This window comes from Ruditapes philippinarum, unplaced genomic scaffold, assembly GCF_026571515.1.
Source record: "Ruditapes philippinarum isolate M1 unplaced genomic scaffold, ASM2657151v2 ctg359_1_1_1_1, whole genome shotgun sequence".
Taxonomy (NCBI): Eukaryota; Metazoa; Mollusca; class Bivalvia; order Venerida; family Veneridae; genus Ruditapes; species Ruditapes philippinarum.
The window spans coordinates 528,600-548,839 of NW_026863896.1; the positions used below are offsets into that span (position 1 = coordinate 528,600).

The window sequence follows — 20,240 nt, forward strand, 5'->3', positions numbered from 1 at the left end:
AATATTCAGCTAAACCCGCGGTATGAGTCATGAAAATAGTTCTTCTTTTATTAATGCGCGAGTTATCCTAGAGTCACGAAAAACTTTTGATTAACTTTCGATTTGTTAATAATAATGTTTTGTATAATGAAGAAATATTTATTTCCTACTAATAATGTCTTGGAACTCAGAGGTTACACCTTTATTGTAGTATAATTTGCTGTCCTACTTTTTCGACAGCGGTAAATCGTTTCGGCAGTAATTTGCATATTGCGCAATAATACTACGGGACTACAACGTTTTTATCAATAATATACGTTCATATTTTAACTTGGATAACTTAATTTGAAATTGAAAAGGCTAAATATGAAAGATTTTAAGATATCCAGACAAAGTATGGGAGTTTTGAAGGATCAAATTCATGTACTATTTCTTGGGCTGTTAATCGGTTTAGGACACACTGCGCGATTGTAGCCAACGAATTCCCATGCAGATGACTTAGCTCTGAACGCGCCTGAGGGCGCGTCCGTCGCAAAAATGAACAAAATTTAATTTTTATGGAATACTTATATATAAAAGTTTGCTTACAAAAAATTTCTTTCCAACCAACTACAACAACCAACAATGTATGTGATGGATTTAAAATAAATCATGTTCAAGCTAAATCTAAAATGTTAACAAAAATATGACTGCACTAATTAAACGTTACCCGATTTAAACAGTTCCTTCAATAAATCTCCTGTAGATCCTACACAAAAACTTATATCCACTAAAATAACTTTTACAGATTAACTAGATGTATTAATTCAATTAGTCATAAAGAGATGACGCTACTGTATAACATCTCAAATGAAGTTGAACCAATGACACAGGAGTTTAAAGTACACTTGTTCTCAGCTATGTATAAATACTGTAGTATCTGTATTTTGCAAGTATGTATATTTATTGATAATACAACTATATCACAACAATAAACATACTTATTGTCCAACAATATTGACCTGGCACTTCATTAATATTTGTAAAGGTCATTCAAATAAATACTGACCCGTCCAGGCAGTATCTATCGAATATATTTACTTACTTCGAACGTCAGTGAGTTGTAGTGTATTGGTATAGATGTCGGACTACAGATCTGAATGTCACTGGTTCGATTCCTTACTGCCTAAGAGGGATTTTTAATTTAGACCATTTAACAATTGAAATTTTACATTCATACCGACCGTAACGTTTACGGAATTTACCAACTACAAGGTCAAATGCAAGAGTGCCAGGTCAATGTTGTTGGACAATACATACATATCCTTCAAGCATGGAATTTAAAAAAAAATCAATAAAAGTATACTGATAATAATAATGTACTGATTTTTTGAATCAGAATTTTTTTTTTCAGTCAACTACTTGTATGTGATGGATAGAAAATAAATCTTGTTAAAGTAAAAATCAATAAACCCATTAAAAATGTAAGATCCTATTCGTAAGACTGTAAAATGTTACCTGCTTTGGAATTGTTCAATAAATCTCTAAGTTTGCAAATAAGGATTTTATATATAAAAGTCCTTTATACTTTGTGCTAGCCTTAATCTCCTGTTTTGTGAACTGGATTTGCCCTGCTATCTGTTAAGTTCACATTTCAGTATATTAAAATACAAAATATTTCAACCAACAGTAAAGAGCCTGGCCAGACTTCATGGATATGTATTCTGGCCCGGCTCTGTTCTAGTCAGGTTTCAAAGGTTTTTTAGTTCCGGTTCCCGGCAGGTTAAGGGTTAAGAAATGATTATTTTCAATCTTTATGGTCATCTGGTCATTCTGATGGCACGACTTTCAATTTAGTAATAAATTAAATCAAGATAACACATTGATTATTTAAGGCACAAACATTATAAACAGCTGGTTCTATAACTTTAGGTCTTTGACCTGATTCATCACATGCCACAATTTCGCTGATTATTTAAATAAATATAAACTATGGTTTAATATTTGCATTATTCATGAGAAATTTATGGTCATATAAATTGTTTCTGACAAGTACACAAGTACTTGGTCACAGTCATTCCCTTAACCACTTCATCCAACAGGAAGAAACAAAACAACTAACTTCATTGTATTTTTTGGTCTCGCAGTGGGACTGACTGGCTGACTGATTGACCGTGTATTTCATTTCCGTAATATACATTACACATAATTACAATACATATACATGAATTCATATATTTATAAATTTAAAATAAATTCATATAATCTTTTAATCATTGTAAATTACATATCATCAAATGTAATATATATCAATCAACATATATTCATACTAATATATGTTAATATTTACATTTTTTTATTTCAATAGATGGTTATACAATTTTTGTAACAATACTGTAATTTTGATAGTAATCTTATTTATGTTAACATACATTATGTTTGTTTCTTAAAGTTCATAATTTATGAAGTATCTATACACACTAAAAACTAAATAAAATGTGATAAATCAATGAACAGGTCTAGTGTATCACCAGATTAGTGCATAATGCAATAATATATGTTGATACCAGCCTATCATCATACATTAAAACTTTGAAGAGTGAAGACCCATTATTTGAAATAGAGTAGTGTGAAGCGTGGCACCTGAATTTTCTACAAATAGCTAGAGCTGTCATCAATAGAAACAATATTGATGTCAGTGATTTTTTTCACTTAATTGGGAAGAGGCCTTAGCCTCTTGATTTTGGGAAAAAATATCGCTAAAACTGCTTAAAGCAGGTTTAAGTTAAGATTTTTGGGAAAACTGCATGATTTTAAAGAAAATTTCAATTGGGAAGAGGCCCTTTTTCGGAGTCTGTTATATAAGCAGAAAAATCACTGGATGTATTGTTGATACTATTCTGTCAAACAACAATCAACACACATTTGAAAAAATCGATAATTTTGACTAATGAATTCATTATAAAAATTAACCCAAAACATAATTTTACATAAGTGAATCTTCATTTCAAACACTATGCAATCATTACATATTGGACAAACTTCATAGAAGTGATGACAAAAAAAGGGTCTGAATAAAATCATACAATGGCCATTTATAAACAAGACACATCATCACATGGAAAGAACATATATTTTGTGACAATCATTTAAACAGGTTTGAAAGTAAATTATAGAAAAGAAATTACATGTATAAGCAATCATCAATATATTGGTATATCGCTGATTTTTGTCATCCAATATCGATATACATGTACTGTTGATATGCTTTAAACTGAATCAATGACAGCACTATAGATAGCATTCCTAAAAGTATCCTGAAATTAAGCCGCATTCTTGATGTTCTTCGTCTTAAGAAAGTTGATGTATTCGTCTAACACTATGTTTGTAACAGTTACTCTTGTAATTGTAAGAGACACTATCATTTCTTCAGTGCAAAGTTTTGTTTTGCCCTCGTCAGTCAGTCCCAAATAAGCTCTCCCAGTATCTAAGTTTGTGACCCTTATCAATATCATTTCCCAAGTTCTTTGTCATCTAGGCCACCTGTCTGTCAACTTGTCTAAGTTGTTTTCTAGCATTCCGGAAAAAAAGAGTAGGTACTTTATTTCTGGGTAAGCTTTGCTTAAACTTTAACCCACCTCTATTACCTGGGTTAATTTAAACAAAATTTATCCTAGTTTAATTTCATCTAACTTTTAAACAATTTGTAAACCTAATGATAATCCAAAAGTTTACTTAATCATACATATGATAAATTTAAACAAGTGGTTTAATTTAACCAACTATTTTACAATTGGACTGTAATCATCCAATTCACACGTCATTTGGCAACATGTGTTACTGTTACGTATGTGTTTTATTTTCCGGGTCCAATACAGTTGGATAATTTAAATTCCATTGATTGAAAATAATAATACATTTATTTCCTATCCATGATTCGACGCTGTGTTATTGCAAAAGGATTTGTGACATCAGTATAAAACATGTCGCAGTTAGTACTGGTTTTGACTGGATAACTTAATATCCTAATGGATGTTGTTTTTTGTTTTTTTCCAAATTGATACATGTTTGGCCCATATTTTAAATGCGCCCATGGCCCTTTGCTGTCGATTTTCCTCCTACACAGTGATCTCCCCTTATCAGTATCGAGAGATCTCGATTTTCCAATCTCCTACGCAGTGATCTCCCCCTATCAGTATCGAGAGATCTCTGCCATCACACACATTTTTATCGGTATTTTATATTTTTTAGCTTTTGAATTTAATTTTTCATTATTTTGTACACTTTTGATAATTTTTTGATAAACTATACGAACGTAAATACAAAAAGTTAAAAATAAAACAGAAAGAGAAAAATGATGTTAGATTTTCTATTCAACTGTCGATATTTACATTTTTGAAATTTGATGTTACATCATGTGACTTTCATCATCATATCAAATCTGCCAGGTGCAAAGGGAAATCACTGTGTGGAGTTTGCCGATTTTCCTGTGCCAATTCATTTTTTTGTCAATAGTGCAAAATCGCATTAAATTTGGTGAATCATCATGAAAATATTTCCAACAATTTAGTATATATCCAAAGACCAAATTCAAAATAACAGCACTTCTACTTTCACTTAAATGGTGGAAACAGTTGTTTGGAGGCATTCAGTGTGTACAGAAATACATTTTCTGATTACAACGGAATGGGCATGGACGCGGTACCCGCGGGGAGTACTAGCAAGCTTGACGAGCTGGCCCTAAGGGCCTGCTTGCAAAGCGAGCTTTACGGTAACGCGAGTACCTGCTAAGTGATGGTTTTGAAAACTTTCGTCCGAAGTACCGAATTGGACACATCGCAACTTTTCTAATTTAAAGATAACAATAATAAATGAGGAATTCTGAATGAAAACGGATGTGTAGACTGGTCATCCGCGCACTTCTATGGGAACCATAATTGGACAGGGAACCGGAATAACGGAAGCTGCATATAAAATATCGAATGACAGTTTTAAAACAGAAAATGTAAAATGAAAATTAAACGATAACTTTAACCGACTTTTCCCGTACATATGTTTCATTAAATGTACATTTACCTCTTCTTTTTTCAACAAACAAAACATTCTAACACTATCGTATAAGCAAAGAATGCCCGACTACAATGCACACGCTGTTCTTATTATCTCCCTGTGTATTTTCATATTGAGGGCGCCATTTTGTTTGAAAAATATGATAAATCCAAACAATTTTTTGTCGAATTTTGATGTGAAAACTATCTAGAATGAAAGAAAATGGTCTAACTAAGAAAATGAATCCGAACACCAAAATCTTTTATTAAGTCGTTAACGCTGTACAGACGTTTAAAGTATTGTTTACGTGACGTCACAATGTAGCGCCAAACAGCACATGCAAAACAATCAAATCAAGTACGCTATTTTAAAGTTGCAAACGTGTTAAGTTTTGCATTTAAAATGATTTATTTCACTTTTAATAATCTTTATTTCGCTTGAAAAATTATAGAGTAAAATAAAATAAACAAAGTTTTATCAACCTTTACTAAATTCGTTATTCTCAAAATGTTTCTACACACGTAACGACAGTTTTTTTCATACCACTGGAACAGCCTTTATTTTTCATACCACTGGAACAGAGCCTCTAAAGAACTTTTCTATTGGAAACTCTGAGGCGAAAACAAATTTAACCACCCAAACATAAAGTCCAACATTATAATAATAATTATATTTTTTCTTGGCGTGTTAGAAAAAAAAACTACAGAAAAAATAAAGGGGCGAAACCATTTTTAACACAGTACGTGTGACGTCACACGCACTCATTTGTTTACAAACATTGGCCGATTTGTAAATTTAATTAAGGTAATTTCATAGCACAAATGATAAAATACATTAATTATATTCATTTAATCAGGTCTAGGATTTCATGATATTTATGGACAGTCTGTAAATTTTTGGACAATCCATAATTTTATAGATTTTTTTATCTGTAAATTTACAGACATTAAATAAGAAAATAGTAGAAGTGGCATTAAAATTCAAAACCGCAGGTTAAAATGAATAAGTCTATGTATTATTTGATTAAATGTATCACTATGGTAAGATTCAGAACAATTTGATGATTTTCAATTTTCACTTTTAACAAAAATTTCAAAATCATCATACAAAGATGAAACTCACTCTATTACCTTTGTAAATATAAACAATCAATAAGACAACTTGTTTTAAGCTGCGGATTTTAGTGTAAAACTAAAAACAGCAAATTCCACACTGAATATCTGTAAATTTATGGACTGAAAAATCTTAAAATTTCTAGACTGTCTATAAATTTAAAGACAGTCCATAAATATCATGAAATCCTAGACCTGTTAATAGGAGGAACCAGAATAAACGGAAACAGTGTATAATAATAAAATACCAAATGACAATTTTAAAACAGAAAATTTAAAATAAAAATGAGCGATTATTTCATACTATTTCAAGTTAAAAGTACATCGAGCTCGCTTCGAGGCTTTGCCTTTTTCATATTACATATATATATCTATATATTGGGGCGAATCGTTTCGGGGCGAATCGTTATCAATTCATTTTGCAGAGTTGCTAGTATCATGACCATAAGCCTATAGTTTTTGTTGCTTTTTATTATGGACATATGGAGGCTTAATTAAAGAAACACATTTATACAAAAAGAAACGTTTCCTTAAATATTTTTTTGTGTTCTTACCGCTCTTTTTGCAAACTCCTTACATCCCTTGGCAGAAACTGATAAGGGGAGATCACTGCGAGTTAACTCAACTCTATTAAATCCTACGATTTTCAAATTTTATGTAGCACCGGGACACACAAACAAAAATGTCAATTTACAGAAATGCTTTTCAGAAGCTGCACAGGTAAAAACTCATGATTTAGGCTTGTCAGTGGTTGTTCCGATAAAGGGACTAGTTGATAGAATGAAATCAATCAATAACTTTACATGTTTTGTCAAGACAATTCCAAATAATGAAAATAACTTTCGAACTTGAGTAGAATTCGGATATTAACTTACAAATGTAGCATTTGCTTGTGCACCAAAACGTTCTTGCATAAATGTATTTCCTTACAATCATAGCTTGACAGTCAGACTGAGACAGTGAGACTGACACGTAATTAAGGTGTCACTGTCAACCGTTAGTAAGTAATAGTAAATGAGGTGCAAAAATGTATTTTATGATACTGAGACTATGAAAAATTTCAATAAATAGGATTTTTTTCCAACTGGTCTTAATGACAAAAACTAAGAAATAAATCATCTGCTCGGAATCGCTGGTTGGCATAATTCCATGTTATTCGTTCAAAATATGAAATAACGTGCAACCTCTGGTGCGGAAAACTCTTATGAATTAGGATTTTAGCAAAACATGTTTAGTGTACATGTAAACCAGATATTTCTTGCAGGTATTTTGTACGTAAACAAAACAAATAAATTGATGGTGTTCAGCCTATCATCGGAGTGCTCAGAATATTCCGTAAATATAGGAACATAAAGGTGGGCCGCTGCACTTGCGTCAGCGTTTGGAAATTCCCGTTGTTGTTGTTTTAACGTTATTTTTTAGTGTGCTTATTTATCGAAAAGGCTATGTTAAAGTAACTTTTTATATTTACCATAGTTCTTATCAATGAAATGCATTTTTATTTTCTGATTTTGTACATCATTCTTTCACCAGAAGTGCTATTTAGTTCGCGTCTGCTAGCAATAGTCTGAATTATGTAGACGCTCATTAAAAGAGCTCTGATTTCTATATTTAGCTCAAAATGATTTCAAAATGGCGGCGCCCAGTTATAGTTAAGGATTTTTTCACAGCTCATTAGGTATAGGATATATATTTTTTTGAAATTTTTATTGACTTTTAATTTGATTTCATTTGAATTGATATGTGTCATACATGTCCTTAAGAGTGCTACAGCCCTCCAGGGCCTTTGGCCCTGCATGGACTTTCTGGGTATAATAAAATGTTAACAAATATTTCAAATGGTCTTAAATTGTGATTGGTAAAATTCTAGTGCATTAACTGTCATTTAAAGAAAAAAAGGAAGTGTGGAAGTGATTTAAAGTATTTTCATGAGTCAAACTTTCATTGAAATTTCAAGGTTAAAATAATATTTATAGTGAAAAAAATATATATAAATGATCATATATATCCATTTTCTACATGTGTGTGTTACAAAAATATGTGATATGAGCCTATTTTAGGGGAAAAAACAAATGTCTCTAAGACTATTTAATTAGAGCTGAATTTATAATGTAATCAACAATGAATGTTTTTAATCACTATTGATTACATTTAAAATTTTTCATGGCAACCAAAAGAAAAAACTTTAAACATCTTCTTCTAGAAAACCCAAAGAGCTAGAGCTTAGATATTAGATAACATCTTCTAGTGAGTGTCTACCAAGATTGTTCAAATAAAAGCCCTGGGGTAAAAATTGGCCCCGCCCCAGGGGGTCATTGATTTTCCCTATATGCATATAGTAAAAACTTAAAAAAAATCTTCTTTTAAAGAACCCAAAGAGCTAGACCTAAGATATTAAGCATGAAACATCTTCTAATCAGTGTCTACCAAGTTTGTTCAAATAAAAGCCCTGGGGTCAAAATTGGCCCGGCCCCAGGGGGTCATTGATTTTCCCTATATGCATATAGTAAAAACTTAAAAAAATCTTCTTCTAAAAAACCCAAAGAGCTAGAGCTTAGATATTTGGCATGAAACATGTTCTAATGGATGTCTACCAAGTTTATTCAAATAAAAGCCCTGGGGTCAAAATTGGCCCCGCCCCAGGGGGTCATTGATTTTCCCTATATGCATATAGTAAAAACTTAAAAAAATCTTCTTTTAAAGAACCCAAAGAGCTAGACCTTAGATATTAAGCATGAAACATCTTCTAATAAGTGTCTATCAAGATTGTTGAAATAAAAGCCCTGGGGTCAAAATTGGCCCCGCCCCAGGGTCATTGATTTTCCCTATATGCATATAGTAAAAACTTTAAAAAATCTTCTTCTAAAAAACCCAAAGATTTAGAGCTTAGATATTTGGCATGAAACATGTTCTAATGGATGTCTACCAAGTTTGTTCAAATAAAAGCCCTGGGGTCAAAATTGGCCCAGCCCCAGGGGGTCATTGATTTTCCCTATATGCATATAGTAAAAACTTAAAAAAAAATTCTCTTAAAGAACCCAAAGAGCTAGAGCTAAGATATTAACCATGAAACATCTTCTAATCAGTGTCTACCAAGTTTGTTCAAATAAAAGCCCTGGGGTCAAAATTGGTCCGGCCCCAGGGGGTCATTGATTTTCCCTATATGCATATAGTAAAAACTTAAAAAAAATTCTTTGAGCTAGAGCTAAGATAATTAGCATGAAACATGTTCTAATGGGTGTCTACCAAGATTGTTCAAATAAAAGCCCTGGGGTCAAAATTGGCCCCGCCCCAGGGGGTCTTTGATTTTCCCTATATTGCATATAGTAAAAACTTAAAAAAATCTTCTTTTAAAGAACCCAAAGAGCTAGAGCTAAGGTATTTAGCATGAAACATCTTCTAATGAGTGTCTACCTAGATTGTTCAAATAAAAGCTCTGGGGTCAAAATTGGCCCAGCCCCAGGGGTCATTGATTTTCCCTATATACATGTAGTTAAAACTTAAAAATCTTCTTTTAAAGAACCCAAAGAGCTAGAGCTAAGATATTTAGCATGACACATCTTCTAATGGGTGTCTACCAAATTTGTTCAAATAAAAGCCCTTGGGTCAAAATTGGCCCCGCCCCAGGGTTCATTGATTTTCCCTATATACATAGAGTAAAAAGTTAAAAATCTTCTATTAAAGAACCCAAAGAGCTATGGCTAAGATATTTAGCATGAAACATGTTCTAATGGTTGTTTACCAAGTTTGTTTAAATAAAAGCCCTTGGGTCAAAATTGGCCCCGCCCTAGGGGGTCATTGATTTTCCCTATATTGCATATAGTAATTAAAAACTTAAAAATCTTCTTTTAAAGAACCCAAAGAGCTAGAGCTAAGATATTTAGCATGAAACATGTTCTAATGGGTGTCTACCAAGTTTGTTCAAATAAAAGCCCTTGGGTTAAAATTGGCCCTGCCAGGGGGAGGGGGGGGGGGGGGCAAAAGTCATTGTTTTTCATTATTTGTGTATAGTAAAAACTTAACATCATGAAACATCTTCTAATGGGTGTCTTCCAAGTTTGTTCAAATAAAAGCCCTTTGGTTTAAACTGGCCCCGCCCTGGGGGCCTATGTACAGGTGAGCCACCCCAGGGCCATCATGGCCCTCTTGTTATTTGAATATTAAGAAAAATTGGGTTATTGTCTTACTGATAGTAACAGATGAGTGTTTACACTACATTTGGTCCTCGTTATTTGGTTAACCTACATGTATGGCATGTTCCACATTTCAGGTCATACCCATCACTCAACTTGATGATTCAAGTGAGTAAAGATCTGAATGGCGTGCAGGTTGTTTTACCAGGACTCAGGTTTGATGATATTAATCATACAGGTAAGGGTATTTCCAATATCAAATAAACTTATCAAAGATTTTAGGAGTTTTGAAACTGTATTAACTTATTAAAGGCTGTTTGAATTATCAAAGACAGTAATGAGTATGACAGATTAACTTACCAAAGATTGCATGAACTTTGTCAAAGAGAGTATGAATTACCAAAAGCATTATGAATTTATTAAAGACTGACAAACATATTAAAGAGCACATGAACTGATCAAAGTGACAAGAATTTATCAAAACCACAATCCACATGAACTTGTCAAAGAACACAGACCACATGAACTTATCAAAGACAACATACCGCATGAACTTATCTAAGATCACAGACCACATGAACTTATCAATTACCACAGACCACATAAACTTATCTAAGACCACAGATCACATGAATTTATTAAAGACCACAGACCACATGAACTTGACAAAGACCACAGACCACATACACTTATCAAAGACTTGTTTAAAGAAAACATAGCAAAGAAAATATGAATTGATCAAAGAATGTATGAATTTATGAAAGACTGAATGAACATATCAATTACTGTTTACACTTATCAAAGACCATATGAACTTATTAAGGAGCATATGAACTCATTAAGGACCGCATGAACATATCATAGACCCCAGTCTAGATTTATTACTTTTTAGCTCGACTTTTCTATGAAAAGGGGAGCTATCCTACTCGCCCCGGCGTCGGCGTCGGCGTTGGCGTCACACCTTGGTTAAGTTTTTCGTACCACCCCACTTTATTTCAGAAGTATTACAAGTATGGCTTTGAAACTTACCATACTTGTTCACCATCATAACCTCCATCTACAGACAAGAGTACATAACTCTGTCAAGGTTTTTGACAGAATTATGGCCCTTTTTTGACTTAGAAAGTGTATTGAGCTTGGTTAAGTTTTTTGTACCACCTCACTTTATTTCAAAACCATTGGAGGTATTGCTTTGAAACTGACCATACTTGTTTACCATCACGACCTTCATCAACAGACAAGAGGACATAACTCTGTCAAGGTTTTTGACAGAATTATGCCCCTTTTTGACTTAGAAAATACATTGAATATGGGTAAAATCCACTTATTGCCTTAACCCTTTGAGATATTGCTTTGAAACTTTTAATGCTATTTCACATCATTACCCCCATCTGTACGCAAGAGAAGGTAACTCTGTCAAGGATTTGTTTTAAAAATTAAGGCCTTTTATCGACTTAGAATCTTGGTTAAGTTTTTAGTACCAGTCCACTTTTTGACTGAACTGTTTGAGATATTAATTTGAAAGTTGGAATACTTGTTTACAATCATGATTCCCAAACATGTCCAGGAGAAGGTAATTCTGTCAAAGATTTTATTTGAATTATGGCCATTGTTCACTTTAAAAATACAGAGATTCTTGTATTGCCTTTTACTGCAAAAACTTTTTTTATTGGCAAGCAATAAAAAAGTCGAGCGCGCTGTCTTACGGACAGCTCTTGTTTATTAGTCCCCTACCGGTTTAACCGGAGGGGACTTTAGGTTTACCCTCCGTCCGTCTGTCCGTCTGTCTGTCTGTCCGTCTGTCTGTCTGTCTGTCTGTCAGTCTGTCAGTCCGTCAGTCCGTCCGTCCACAAAACTGGATCCCGCGATAACGCAAAAAGTACTGAAAATATTTTTATGAAACTTGATATATGGATAGATGGCAGTATGGAGATTATGCACGTCTTTTTCTTTTCTTCCTATGTTGAAAATTCTGGTTGCTATGGCAACAAATAGTCTGAAAATATGGCAAATTTAACACATAAACTGGATCCAGTGATAACTCAAAAAGTACTGAAAATATTTTTATGAAACTTGAAATATGGGTAGATGGCAGTCTGGAGATTATGCACATCTTTTTATTTTCTTCCTATGTTGAAAATTCTGGTTGCTATGGCAACAAATAGCCTGAATTTCAAGATTTCTGATTTAAATTTTTCAGCTTTTTCACTATATGTTCTTTATTTCTTAGGTGTTTACTTCAAACTTTAAATATAAGTTCCTGGTCATCAACCACATCATATTTGACAAGGTTTATAACTCTAGCACAAAAAATATTAATATTACCTCCCTTGAACTTAGATTTTTTAGGGGAAAAATGTTGTCTTTTTTAAATAACTTCTTTATTTCCTAATGTATCTACTTCAAACTTCATATATATGTTTCTTATTATCACTCGACATTTTTGAGAAGGTTAAATACTCTAGCAAGACTATTTCCAGAATTATGTCCCCCTTGAACTTAGATTTTTTTCGAGAAACTGGTATTTTCACTCCAACTTCTTCATTCCTTATAGGATTTACTTTAAAATCCCACATCGTAATAATATGACAAGGTTGTATAAACATAATTTCCTTACTAAGCATGGAAACTTAACACATTACTGTGATATAAACAAACTTATTTTATTATGTTTTGTGGTCGATATTTTCAAATACAGACTTCATCCTCAAATTCATTATAAATGTCAATACACAGGAGTGTATGACAATTAAAGAACTTTTTGAGGGACCGGTAGGGGACTACTGTATTGCCCGCAATACTATCAAATGCTTGTTATTATAGATCTTGCATTTTTTCTTAATCTTTGTTTTAAAATAATTTTTCAGGTCAGCCAAACATGGTCACAATGTTTGATATGATGAGCCATGTGGAGACGGCATCCTTTGGTCATGAACCGTCCTTCCTGGACTATCTTGCATTGCGTCATCAGAATCTCCGCGTTTTTGTCAAATGCTGTGTTATGGACATCAGTAGTAAATTCTATGAAACGACAACGCCTAAAGCACCACTGGACGTCCAAGTAAAATTATCAGACATTGGAAACACTACTTTTACCACTACAAATGAGCTGTTTTGTGGCGGGAACTTGAATCCATCAATAAGGACACGGAGCGTGTATGCTTTTATTAATAAGAAAACTAGTAAGATTGAGGCCGTACCTGAATGGTGGAGAAATAGATTTGCCCCATTGGTGAAAACTCCGTTGGGAAATAACAGACCGTTTGTCACTCCAAAACAGAAGGCAGAGGACACTCATATCAATTGCTTTACAATACCTTTGACAGATACTGATCATAATGAAAGGACAAGGTGCGCATCTTATTTGAGATATTTTACTGAGAACACGAGTGTGGCATCTAGGAAAGAACTTTTGAAACACATTAAGTCCTCGTTCCATGAGTTCCATATCAAGAGGCTGTCAATGGTGTACTTTGGTCCAACAAATTGGGGAGACATGCTCACGTCCGAAACATGGCAAGATGATCGACCACTGAATATCATGTGTGAAATCTGTAAAGATGGTAATCTTAAGTGGTTTGCGGAGATGGAACTTTATAACAAGGTGTATGGGCTGCCGGAGCTGGAGACCACTCATAACTCAAATTCACAATGAAAAGATTAAATTTGTGTGTTTTTGATTTTTTTGTTTATGTAAGGATTTGTTAGTATTTAATTGAGTTTATTTTTCAAACTTCATTTGTTAAGATTTATTTTTGTCAATAATAAGGTTTAGGACTGAAGTATAAGATAGTTTAGAATTTTCATCTTTTGAATGTTTTATTTTTTTGTTTCAGACATATCAGAATATTTTTATTAGACATTCTGTCATACAATATGAAAAAGAATATTCAGTAATGTTTGACTTAGATTCATCTTAGTCTGTAGTAAAAGTAAAACACTAAACCTTGAACCTGCTTGAGCCAAAAGTGATCTCCCTTTGCCACCAGTGTAGAGCCAGGCTAGCTTGCACCTTCTGTGTGTTCTGACCAGCTGCTATATTGTTTGTGGCTCATATTTCTATTATGATGTTGAAATCCCTTTAACTTTAAATGGTCTGTTCCATGTAAATCTATTACACAAATTCAGCAGGTTATGGGGTAAGTATCTCTTCTACGATTTCATCCCATATAATTTAACACACATACATTATTAATGTAGGGCTAAAAAGATCCTAACTGTTATTATTTTATTTTCATTTTATTGATGGAATCTGTTTTGATTCTGTACTACAGTGAGAATTTTTGATGGGTGATTGTTAAAAAGCATACATTATATATTATTACCTACTTTATAGAACTTTGGTGAAGTTCACTATATGAGTACAATTCCAGGGTTTGTGAGTTTTATTCCCCATGCTACTTGCACGAAAATTACTTTTACTAATAGTCTTTTGGAAGAGACTTTAAACCAAGGATCCCTTGTTATATTAATACAATTACGTGTTAAAGTACCGGTGGCTATTTCTGAAATGAACAATCTCTGTACTGTTCGCACCATTTCGGAAAAAAGCAAAATGACTAATTATTTTATTAAGCCAGTATACCTGTATTTTTCATGCGGCAACTTTAAATAGCACCACAATGACAATCTTTAATATGCCCCAATTAGAATAGAATCTGTCCCAACATTTTTATTATCTCTCTATTTATTTTGGAACATATATCCTGCTCAGGGACTTTGGCGTCTCTGTAAGTTAAACTAGTCTTTATTGTATATTTACTTTGTTTGAATTGCCTCCCTTTATAACAAAAATGTTTCATTTTGCTGAAAATAACATTAAATGAATTGTATGTACAGTGACTATGACTAAATTATCATTTCTTTTCTTTTACATTAATCAATTGCCTCAGAGCAAAATGTTTGATTTTATAAGGTTATTAATGTGTGTTGTTTATAATGGCTTGAAACATTTCGAGGGACGTCCATGGCTGAGTGGTTAAGGTCGTTTACTTCAAACCACTTTCCCCTCATTGCTGTAGGTTCAAATCCCACCCGAGACTTTTGATTCTTTCATGTGAGTAAGCTGTCCAGCTAGCTTACAGAAATGTTGGTTGTTCTACTTGGGTGACTGCTCATGCTTGAAATAATGCATGGAGTGGCACCAGAGGTCTAGACTTCCTCTACCAGTTTCTTTAGGCTGGAATTTCACCATATGACCTATACCATGTTGGTGCGACACCAAATAAAAACAACAACAACAAAAACATCAACAAAAAACATTAAGAAAAAAACTTGTAGCATACTTTATCAGACCATTTGTTACCATTTCTGTTTACTAATTTCTTGGAGTGTTTGTATTTCATTTTGGTTACTTCCCTTTCCTTTGTTTTATGTATATCAAAAGTGTTTACTGTTATTTACTTCGTAGAGTATTTTCTTGTCTTAAATGGTTACAATTTCAAGACAAAGGTGAATTTTATCAGTACATGCATGTGCTTAATTTCAATTTCTTGTTATTTTATTAATTTAAGAAGCAGACATTTTTGTTAGATCCATGTTTAGTTGGAAAATATTAAGCGAATACCTCATTGATTGCTTAGTCTGTTCTTTTTTTAGATATGTTTTATCTATAGAGGCATACGATTTTCAGGATTTTTTTTTCTCAGAATTTAAATAAAGGCAGCTATGTACAATTTTCCAACATGTAAATAGATTCTGACAGGTATGTAGAATTAAAATGTAGTAGGAAAAGACTGCAGCTGTTTAAACAGATTTGCAACTGTTAAGAAAATCGGACACCTGTTAACAATTTACTTGCCTCTCATTTTTGCTACATGTATTTGGATGTTGATTAGAAGTGGTTTGTTGCTGGAAGATGTATTTTATCTTAAATTCATTGTAACTTTTGTTGTTATTACCTTAATGCTTGTGTAAAAAATCATGTCTTATATATCTAATGGTAATGTTACTGGAGCATTATTCAACTCTACTAATCTTTTCTGACTTCTCTTTTGAAACAGTCAAATGATCTATTTTAGGTCACATTGCTGAATTTGTGAATGGACTTGTCCAATGACCATTTTGAAACAGTCAAATTATCAATTTTAGGTCATTTTGCTGAATTTGTGAATAAACTTGTCCTACTTCCATTTTGAAACAGTGACAGATTATCAATTTTAGGTCTCTTTGCTGAATTTGTGAATAGACTTGTCCAATGACCATTTTGAAACAGTCAAATGATCAATTTTAGGTCACTTTGCTGAATTTGTGAATGAACTTGTCCAACTTCCATTTTGAAACAGTTACATTATCAATTTTAGGTCACTTTGCTGAATTTGTGAATGGACTTGTCCAAAATTATCAATTTTAGGTCACTTTGCTGAATAATTGTGAATGGACTTGTCCAATGACCATTTTGAAACAGTCAAATTATCAATTTTAGGAATATTTCATTGGAAAATTTGAAAATATGCAGACAGTAGAGAACCTCTGAGACAGAACGGATGTCTGTGTTTATCAGCTTGGCTCTGTATTTTGCAAAAGAGTTTTGGGTCTTGGTTTAGAATGCATTAAATTTGAGTATATGTAGTTTCAATATTTAATTGTAATAAAAGCTTACGGTGGGAAATTTATTTTGATATTGTATTTGAAAAATAATTACAGTATGCTAAAATGTACATATGATAATCCTTGAAAAAGATGATTTATTATACCAGTGTACTTGAAATGAAATTGTAATTAAACTTTATTTTCAGATATTTTTTTTATATACAAGTAATTTAGATGTAGCAAGTTTTTGAAAGGTTTTTGCTCAAATTTGTTTTATTGTTGCAGTCTCCATCATCCCTCACGATCATACTCAAATTTCTTTATATTTTTGTTCACTTTCATAGCTCTGAAAGAATCTCCACTTTTCTAGAAGTGTTATTCCTTATAATATTGTACTTATTAATGTCACGTAATGGACTAGAGGCCTGAAGCATTTCATAAATAGTTTAAACATGTTTATTTTAGCTGGATTGCAATACAAGTTCTTGTAACATATTTTTATCCATTTTAAAGTCTGCTGTATGGAACTAACCAATACTGGCGTCAGACAAGGAAACATGGTGGTGACCCAAGTAAGGCTCAAACCCATGACCTCTGGGTTGAGAGGCAGATTACCTTAACCGCTAGGTTACTGCTATAATTTAAAATTTGTAAATAAAGTTGAAGAGGAAGATTCTAAACTTACTATGTTGATGACAAGTTGGAAAATGTATATAAAACAGATTTGATTATTATTGTTAATGCATTCATGCTTCATCATTCAATATTGCATTGTCTTGTTCTAATGCTTTATTAGTTTGTTATCAATCAATATGGCCTATATGACTGATATGTGATTACAACAGCATTCAATATTGTATGATTACATACATGTTTACATGTACAATGTATAATAATTGCCTCGGTAAATGAACATTTATATAAATTGTCAGTCTGACGAGAATCACCACTTAAATCATAAGCACTGTATGTTAACATAAAAAGATCTGAACTTTAGCCAGATTGCATTATTGCTTAATTTTATCAATAATGGTGAACAGCTATTCATGTTGCATGCCTGCAAGTACTGGGATAGACAGAGCTACTTGTACATATGGTAATTAGCATATTGTTTATAAGTACATGTAGTCATATTCCAACAGAAAATAAATGCACTTGAGAGCTGCAAGTCTGTAGGTGAATATGAAATAAGTATTCAAAATTTACAAAACTAAATGTATGTTAATAGGAGAACATGTAAATATGTTAAAAAATGAGTACATGATCACATCCCAAGTTAGTTTTTGCATGACCTCTGCAAAATTAACATAGTTTGTTATTTTTATCACCATATTTCTATCCTATTACTAGTGGAGTATTTTGGGGAAGGGGTGTGTCCTTGGTTGAGTGGTTAAGGTTTCTGACTTCAAACCACTTGCCCCTTACAAAAAAGAACAAATTTCATGAAATGTAAATCTTGTGATGTGTTGTTTTAAGGCGGAAGCAAGGATCTGTGAATTTTCCCCTTATCAGTTACACATTGTTAAGGGATTTTTTAATTTCCACTGGCTCAGATTTTCACTTGTAAAGAAAAAACTACTTGTCCATTGTCCATCTACCAGTCCCCAGTCGACAAGTCGGGCATAGGATTTCCACACCCCAAGCTACCTGAGAGCTAGATATTACGGCTGCAAAGGAAGTCATTTTTGATTATTTTTTCTTGCATATCATAGTTACATAAATCATATTTCGGAAAGAAATTACGAAAACAACTAATATTTTCAGCTTAGTCTGCATGGGTAGATTGAGTTGCCGTCAGCAAGCTAAGAATCAATGAGTTTTCATGACAGAATATATTAAATTTAGCAGCCCTCTTATGTCATACTACATGACTGTATGGTGGCATAGGAATATCTTTATTACTGCTGGCACATTTGGCATTAAATTCTTTCATTGCCTACCTCATTAATGTTTTTTTTTTGTCTCAGGAAATAGATCAAAATGAAAGATCTGTTTTATATGCCAAACTAAAATGATATAATACTCTAGTCTATGGTTTTAATGTGACTGTTGTTAATTGGTGGAGTTATTTGTTGTTATTTGATAAAAATTATACCCAAGGTGCATAAATTGACAAAAAGTTTTAAATTTCTGATAAAGAATATTATGCATGTATAAACTTATTGTTAAATTTTCTAAAAACAGCTGCATATTTTGTTTTCATTAATTCTTATTTAGAAATATCCATAATGTTTTTATAAGAACTTGATCATGCAGTTTGTTTATCATTTAGATTTGTTTACATGTTTTTCAACAAGAAAAATTTCATGACAATGGTATTTAAATATGCTGATGATTTTTATAAGCTTAACCCTTAACCTGTTAAAATTCTAAAATGGACTTGTCCAGCATCTAGTTTTGGAACAATCCATTATCAAATTCAGGGATATCAAGATAAATGTTTTAAGTTGGTCAGCAATATAGATCCTGGTCAGATTGCTCAATACTGATGGCATTAAAGGCTAAACCCTTTCACGCCCAGCAGGGTAAGGGTTAAATATAAATGAATTGTTGGTTTTTCTTTGTTGTTGCTTTGTTTAGTATTAAAGAATATACCGGTAATATTTATTTATCATACATGTGTATCCAAAATAAGAACTTTTTACAGTAAAAATTAACCACTTTTTTATTGATGTGCCCTCTGTGTAATGCTATAATTAATTTGCCTTTACAATATGTTTGTTTAATGCAAACAATGTCATGTCAAAATATATGCACAGCTGTGCATTACTGTTTTTACGTAGTCACAAAAGCGACACAGGTATATGATAAATAAGAAATGTTATATAAAAGAATGGAAATAAACACTGTGAGTTAATAAAATAAAAATATGTATTTATTGTCTTTATGATAAAGATAAAAATGAAATTAAATGTTTTTGTTAAAAGATATTATTGAAATAAAAAGATTTGTTTTTTTTTTTTGTAAAAAAAATATTTACTGGAGGAGGCAGAAACCAATCTGAAAATAAATATTTTCAAGTAAAAATTTAAGAAATTACAACATACCCTCACTACTAAGGTTTAGATCTTAAAATATCTCGGTGTCGAAAACTACAGAATACTTAAAATAAATGTTATGAAGCATTATAGAAAATTTCCATTGATGAAAAAAGAAACGTCTTAGAAAATATTTTTACATAATTTATTATTTATATATACAATGTATATGTATGAATAACTTATTTAACTATTAAGGACATGGGATATTGTTTTTGTTTTGCAACATGTGTTGATTATGTATGTTTATACATGTATGTTAAATGAAACATATAATTAACCCTTAAACTGCAGAATTTCTTGCTACACTTGCTTGGCTTCCATTTTTGAAACTGTTTGTTGTCAGTTTTTAGGGATATGAAATTTTAAAGCTGGTAAGCCAACATTAAAGAGCCTGGTCAGGCTGTACGGATAAGTAG

At 32.4% G+C, this 20,240-nt stretch overlaps 2 protein-coding genes across 4 annotated transcripts in view; one reads left to right on the top strand and one right to left on the bottom strand.

Moving 5' to 3' along the window:
• The window catches only part of LOC132723702 (deoxynucleoside triphosphate triphosphohydrolase SAMHD1-like), a 24,218-nt gene extending 17,489 nt beyond the window's left edge, over positions 1-6,729 (bottom strand). The window contains exon 1 of one of the 2 annotated variants that reach the window (XM_060708484.1): positions 6,674-6,729. The gene's annotated coding sequence lies outside the window, so the exon portion shown is untranslated. Of the gene's footprint in view, positions 1-688; positions 841-6,673 lie in introns of those variants that run through there. The other variant, XM_060708483.1, reaches the window with a different exon arrangement.
• Positions 6,709-19,740, top strand: LOC132723703 (uncharacterized). 2 transcript variants are annotated; one of them, XR_009624781.1, is made up of 4 exons: positions 6,709-6,839; positions 10,390-10,490; positions 13,120-16,342; positions 16,605-19,740. XR_009624781.1 is itself a non-coding variant. In XM_060708485.1 (3 exons), exons 1-3 carry the CDS (start codon positions 6,802-6,804, stop codon positions 13,905-13,907), a joined length of 927 nt encoding a protein of 308 aa, XP_060564468.1. In that variant the 5' UTR covers positions 6,709-6,801; the 3' UTR covers positions 13,908-16,584. The 2 variants fall into 2 exon arrangements, 1 of the variants encoding a protein (XP_060564468.1); XM_060708485.1 differs by lacking the exon at positions 16,605-19,740 and having other exon boundaries at positions 13,120-16,584.
• Positions 19,741-20,240: the final 500 nt, after the last annotated feature.